The sequence below is a fragment of the Ruditapes philippinarum genome, unplaced genomic scaffold, assembly GCF_026571515.1.
Source record: "Ruditapes philippinarum isolate M1 unplaced genomic scaffold, ASM2657151v2 ctg13017_1_1_1_1, whole genome shotgun sequence".
Lineage (NCBI taxonomy): Eukaryota > Metazoa > Mollusca > Bivalvia > Venerida > Veneridae > Ruditapes > Ruditapes philippinarum.
The window spans coordinates 1-6,898 of record NW_026853366.1 but is presented as its reverse complement, the minus strand read 5'-3'; the positions used below and the strand labels follow the sequence as shown (position 1 = coordinate 6,898).

The following is a 6,898-nucleotide window of genomic DNA, read 5'->3' as shown; positions in this document are numbered from 1 at the left end:
AAAATGCCAACAGCTTACATGTAGCATTGCTTAGGTGACCACTACAAAAGCTACATAAATTGTGACCCTGGGTTAAAAAATGGTCCCAACCTGGGGGTCCCTTAGTTTATGTCGATTTTTAAACATATCATGAAATTATTTACTGTAAACTTTAAAGATATACGATATCTTACATTATTAAAACCATACTAGTACAGAAGACCAAGTATGTTCAAACTTACTGAATTATTATAAAAATGTCATTTAACATGACCCTTGATTGAATAAAAGTTATTCTATTCTATTCTATATTCCTAAGTACTGAAAAAAGTCTGAGTGAAAAAATAATATTTTACTACAAAGAGTCAATGTCTGAGTAAAAAAAAAATATTTTACCACAAAGAATCGATGTATCGATAAATCAATGTATAAATTTGGTCTTGTTATATGTATTGATATTGTTTAATCTTGAAATTTTTTGATTATGTGTCTGTTATGAAACATTGTTAAACAGCTGTTCTTATAGAATTATCATATCAAATGATTAAGTTTAAAATCCTACGTTTTTACACGTCCAGAACTTTGGCATTGGCAAGCAGAATCAGTTTGTATTGTTAGATCGTGTACTTTAAAATTCTGCTACATTATAAACGTTTTATGATAGTTAAACGTTCATTCTCCTACTGAATATTTTTTGCGACAAGTTTTGCTACTGTAATGTACCAAGTTATTGTATTATGTATGTTGAAACGACTATACTGTATAAGTACTACATGTAAACGTCAATAAATACATTTCTATAAAAAAATCTGTGGGCAATGAACTGAGTCACAAACCAGATTTAACCAGTTGCTCTGTTCTATGTTAAAAGGTTATATGAACATATCTTGGTTCATACAAGTTTAACGGCATACCTTATTACATCGTGTACTTAAAATTCTACTGCATTATAAACTCGTTTAGTATGTTAAGCGTTCTACACCGTAGCACAAATAACGTACAAACGTAAACATGCCCTAGTTGCGTGACGATCATTTTTCTATCATGTTTATTGATTTACGGATGTTGTAAACACGTGCTTTTTCATTGTGTAGATGACATATACTATGGAATTATCAATCAATATTAATTTATAGATATGTATTTAGTTTAAAGTGGTTATATAACGAGAAAGGTGAGAATTTTGTTTAACATTATTCTGTTACTGCTGTTCATTCTATGCATTCTTTTGTTGCTTTTAAAACATACTGTAGTTCTGTTTCATTTAAAATGTGACGCACGTTTATAAATCATATTCGAGTCAACATCGCAATAAAGTTAAGTGTCATTTAAAAACATGGTCGTGACCTAAATTGTGGTTCGAATCCATTAGTTAGTACTTAATTAGGCGTCCACCCTTGTGATAGCCCTCAAGTTTAGGGTTGTTCGAGACATTGTTATGATTTTTAATATAATCTAATACCCTACATTTTTCATAGTATTCCTTTTTCTGACATTTAAATCTCTTAAAAAAATAATGAAAATAAAATACGCTCGGCTCCCCTTAAGAGTTTTTAACAGTATCAAATTAATTTACAGACAATTAAATTTACAGATAACAGATGCCCACACCCAAGTTTTGGAAGGCATATAGTTTTTATTTCTTATAACTTGTTTGTAACGTTACACGACATGGATGAACTATCTGAAATGACTTAGATAAAGACGTACGAAACTGTAATTAAACATAATTATACATTCTTTTTGAATTTTTTCATTTTGTTATCTTAAAAGACATATATGAGCCGCGTCACGACAAAACCAACATAGTGCGTTTGCGACCAGCATGGATCCAGACCAGCCTGCGCATCCGCGCAGTCTGATCAGAATCCATGCTGTTCGCTATCAGTTTCTCTACTTGAAATAGAGTTGGTAAGCGAACAGCATGGATCCTGATCAGACTGCGCGGATCCTTGCTGGTCGCAAACCCATTATGTTGGTTTTGTCGTGACGCGGCTCATATAGTACCACAGGTGAACGTCGCGTGGCCATGACTTACACTACACCCCCGTTCCCCCTCTATAACCCAAAACCCTTAAACATCCAGACATCATAAGTATTGACAAAAATTAATTTTATGAAAAAAAAAATATGACTAAAAAATTATAGGGGTATAGTGTAAGTCATGGCCACGCGACGTTCACCTGTGTACAGTACACGACTACCCAGTTGTATTTTTTTTTATAAATAAATCGTTTTTATATTGTATGCTTAGCTATATATAACACATAATTAAATCGTGTCTAAAAATAATCTTGTCATTTTCAACCGTCTCACGATTTGATATTCGATACCCCAGTCTTGTGATTTCGCTATACATGAACATTAAAAAAATTGATATTATAGCTCTTTATTATGTATTACATAGATCTATACACATATCGGAAACCTTCACGGTATTCCCATAAACATTTTATATATACATACATATATATAAACCTGAACAACTGCATTACCATAATCTCTTAGGAAGATTTGATAAATTGTCGCTGCTTAAGTTTGTTTGCATGAAATATTCTACCAGGTCATTTCTGTTATTTTATCAGAACAAATATAGAACAAAGTCCTACTTTTAAGAGTGAATTGACTTTATAATGGAACGTCTGTTATACCATAAAAATTATGTTGAATCATACTTGAAAACAAACTGCGAAAGAATTATATGTGAATGTTGTTAGTAAAGATGCTAGATAAATAATTCGATATGACATATGAATAAATGGCAGATGGAACGAAATACTATGCATCATATATATGTTCATACAAAACTACATTTTTTTTCCAGAAATATTTTATAAGAATATCCAAATGATATTTTTCTATTGTTTTCATGATATCAATATTTGTTCAATTCTTTTGGAAGATGTGACCATTGCATACATATTTTAAGTACATGTAGATGGACTTTTTAGCTATTGTCCGTTTATATAATTTATAGTATTGACTGCTTTGACTTTGGAACTGTCCCTTGCTAATGATAGGAAAATTGATGTAATTTAGCAAAATGCTAAAACAAATGCCAATAGGCAATAACGTAGTGTCTGAGCATTTGTCAAGCACAGTGTATACTGCTGCCATTTCTTGAAATGTATCGCCAACTGTTTAATAAACAGTATGTATTACATACCTATAAATGAAATATTGAAAAAATATTGATGAAATTAAATGCGTATTTGTATTTTCCGTATTTTCAATGGACTTCTTTCAGCTTAATTCAACCAATACACAACATTTTAGGGGAAGTCTTTCAAATTGTAGTGTCAGAAAAGAGAAAAATGAATTTATTAATCAGAAAATTTAAGGTTTTTTTCTATAAATGCAGGATTAATTTTCAAATTGTGGTATGAAAATAGGCTACCGCCACTCGTGTGATATTTATTTTCATACCACCCGATGAAAATAAATCTTGTATTTAATAGAAGAAACTTGAATATCCTCTCTATACATGTATTTAAATTTTACCAGTTGAATCACTTATCTGAGTCGGTAATCACTGGTAGAAACATATGTTACTTTGTATGTATTGAACCAACTCTCTTCATGCATATATCATGTTCATTTTGCATTGAATTGTTGTATCTTTTATGAACATGTGATGCATGTTCAATATAAGAAAACGTGTGGGTTTAGTTTTTCCTTAGAAAGTCTGAAGAACTTCTTATTGATCACACAAACACACACAAATAACCTTGTGTCGAATTGTGCACAGACATCTGTTTAATGTCTGTTTGTAAAATCAGCCAGTCTTTCAGTCGAAATATTGAAAAACGTATATTCGAGTAAACGCAAAATATTTCTTTCATCGAACACGTGACGGTGTAAATTGTGAATATAAGTAATACATAGTAATATTTTAAAGGGACTCCACTGAGGTTTTTTGACATGAAGAGACTGGAAAAATATTTTTCGAGATAAGTACCTTGTGTGCAAAATTTTAGATCATTTGCTCTCGCGGTTTATCCAGGATGATTATTCAAGTAGTGAAAAATGAAAAGCGTTTAAACGCTTTTCACTCAAATCATATAAAAAAAATAGCACAAAATACGCTTTTCATTTCACTTCAGAGTAAATTTCTTAATTTTTTTGCATGTCTTCCTGTTTTACGTGCCCCAGCTGATCTGTGTCAAAAATTAAATTTTATGATAATTGTGTAAGATAAAAGGAGTTTTTGCCCATTTTTTTTTGGATTATAATAAAAAATTGATTGATTGATTGATTGATTGATTGATTAATTTTCCGATTTTCAGGTTTACAGTTAGTAATGACAGTGACTAGTCAGGAGGACAGTGATAAAGAACGTTTCTATGATATTCCGAGTCAAGATACATCACTTAATACCGAGCATGACGAGCATGACGTGTTCAGTGAAAGAAGTTCATTACTAGGGCGGGGTCGGCAGACGACACGAACGCCATCCATTTATAGGTCAAGGTCGTTATCGATTTCGTCATCTCGGATTGATTCACAGAGTTCTACCTTATCAATATGGACGTTGACTCGAACACAGAAGATTGTCTTAGCAACAACATCCATCGTGGACTTGCTTTCTTTCCTCAGCATGTCTATAATGGCTCCATTTTTCCCGGAAGAGGTATTTTGTGTGTTCTGTATTCAATAGCATCAGAGCATAGTCCGACCACTGAGCTCAATAGGGAGAGCATCGGATTAGTGAAAAAATGGTGGCTGGTTTGATCCTCGGGGTTAGGCGTTGTTTCTCTTGGAAATAATCGTTTGTCTATGGTGGCTGATTTGGTACACTTTGCGCGTTGCGTTGTCAATAGCGACAACACAACCTATATCGTTATCGCCTTTTCGATAGCGGAACGCGCCAAACGCCGAATTGTCGCACTATGTCTTGTCGTCCTGTCGCTAGCGAAGCGTGCCAAACGGCGCGTTGTCGTGCGGCGCGATATCGCCCTGTCGCTTGGCTTATATATATATATACAAATAGCCAATCCTTCGACAATGTGACATCGCGACAACACGCCGTACGACAACGAGCCGTTTGGCGTAGATCGTTAGCGAAAGGACGAAGGACGAAAGGACGTTTGGCGCTTTGTCATGCTGTCGCTATCGACAACACGACGCACAAGTGTTCCAAATTAGCCCTCACCGCTGATTAGTAGTCGGTCACTGGCACAGAAATTTGGTAATTACTGGTTAGTTATCCAGAAAAGCCGGTTACATGGACGACTGCTGAGATATATCCAAAGAATGTGTTAAAATTGACATACAATTTAGAAGAAAAAAACAGCACAGGCATTTGTCTCATTTACCTTTACAATGATTCTTGGATCGTGAATTATTATCACGCTCCTATTCGTAAACAATGTATACAAATATACATGTATATATTCAACGTAGGTTATACAACCGACACACTAGTATAGCCTTATAGGTTATACCGGGTATTTTGTCCTTTATTAGTAAAAAGAGTGTTTCAAGATAATAGCATCATAATTGACAAGATAAATGAGCCCAATGTAATTGTTTCAGAGGTGCCGTGGGTGCTATTAAAATTCAAACACATCAGAGGAAAAACAATATATATAGCAAGAAAAATATGTACATTTCTTGTGTTGTCGATAGCGTAGGCATGTCCTTTTTTGGTAGATTAAGAGTTTTGTCTCTTGCGTTCTTTGCAAACTGTAAAATAGTATTCAATATAGTCAAGAAATGCATGCGCCTCATTTCGGGTTTGAAGAAATTTACATGTATAATTCCTAGAATTGAATCAAGATGGAATTTTTAAACATTTAATGAACTCTATGATATTTTTGCAGGCTTTAAAGAAAGATGTGAGTGATACATTATCCGGTTGGATATTTGGAACATCACCATTTGTTCAGTTCCTGGCGTCTCCTTTTATAGGCAAGTTGGTAAGTTGTTAATACATTTTTTTTCATCATAATAAGAATACTTCAGATTCAATATGAGCCGCGTCACGACAAATTCAACCAAATGGGTTTGCGTCCAGCATGGATCCAGACCAGGCTGCGCATCCGCGTAGTCTGATCAGGATCCATGCTGTTCGCTTACCAACTCTATTACAAGTAAAGAAACTGATAGCGAACAGCATGGATCCTGATCAGACAGCGCGGATGCGCAGGCTGGTCTGGATTCATGCTGGTCGAAAACCCATTATGTTGGTTTTGTCATGACGCGGCTCAATTATATGTTTGTTTATGTTTTTACCGAAGTAAATGTTTAAAGAAAATTCTACCCGAGGTCGTTGCACCCTGTATATCTTATTTGAGGTCAGTGTCTCATTTGGTTTTAACATTTTTATCTTTATTTACGTTGATAATATAATGATATTGAGTTTAAATACCTTATCTTGTAATTCTTCATTGTTGTTGCCTTTAATTGGGTAATTTTACTACATAATTGAATAATTTTACTGCAATATGTCGGACTGTTAGATATCGATTATAAATCAAGAAATTCAAACTTTTCTTTCTTTCTTTATTGGTTATGAAACTTTAATGTAAAACATGCCAGGCTTTTTGTTATGATATTTTGTCAATTATTATTTGAAAAGACATATGTTGAAAGGCAACTAATTAGGCAAAATCAATGTTCGTTAAGTAAGATTGTTTTTTTTATTCATTTCTTTTTATTCCTAATGTTTTCAAATGTTTCGAAATAAAAGTTTCGGTATCCAAAAACCTAATGCATTTTATATTTCAGATGCCCCACGCTGGTGTAAAATTTATGTCTATAGCAGGGATGTTCATATTCAGTGGATGTACCATATTATTTGGGTATAATTCAATAATGATTTGATAGATCATTAGTTTATCATAGTACGAACGCTCACAGAAACCGGAATATAGCTTTTGTCAGTAGTTTAAGCGCCAAAACGGGCTGCACTTTAAAA

General features: G+C 33.6%; 1 protein-coding gene across 2 annotated transcripts; it reads left to right on the top strand.

The window, feature by feature from the left end:
* Positions 1–855: 855 nt before the first annotated feature.
* On the top strand, positions 856–6,851 carry LOC132736647 (MFS-type transporter SLC18B1-like). Of its 2 annotated transcripts, none has more exons than XM_060723827.1 (4): positions 856–1,153; positions 4,274–4,609; positions 5,802–5,897; positions 6,709–6,851. In XM_060723827.1, the coding sequence occupies exons 2-4, from the start codon at positions 4,280–4,282 to the stop codon at positions 6,802–6,804; spliced, it is 522 nt and encodes a 173-aa protein (XP_060579810.1). In that variant the 5' UTR covers positions 856–1,153; positions 4,274–4,279; the 3' UTR covers positions 6,805–6,851. The 2 variants fall into 2 exon arrangements, with proteins under 2 accessions (XP_060579810.1, XP_060579809.1); XM_060723826.1 differs by having other exon boundaries at positions 4,266–4,609.
* The last annotated feature ends 47 nt before the right edge of the window (positions 6,852–6,898 follow it).

Bases quoted from the DNA above. Each gene is read 5' to 3' on its own strand.
- LOC132736647 (XM_060723827.1), top strand. From the start codon at position 4,280: ATGACAGTGACTAGTCAGGAGGACAGTGATAAAGAACGTTTCTATGAT. The intron at 4,610-5,801 runs GTATTTTGTGTG...ATATTTTTGCAG, and splicing joins CTCCATTTTTCCCGGAAGAG to GCTTTAAAGAAAGATGTGAG. The intron at 5,898-6,708 runs GTAAGTTGTTAA...TTTATATTTCAG, and splicing joins CTCCTTTTATAGGCAAGTTG to ATGCCCCACGCTGGTGTAAA.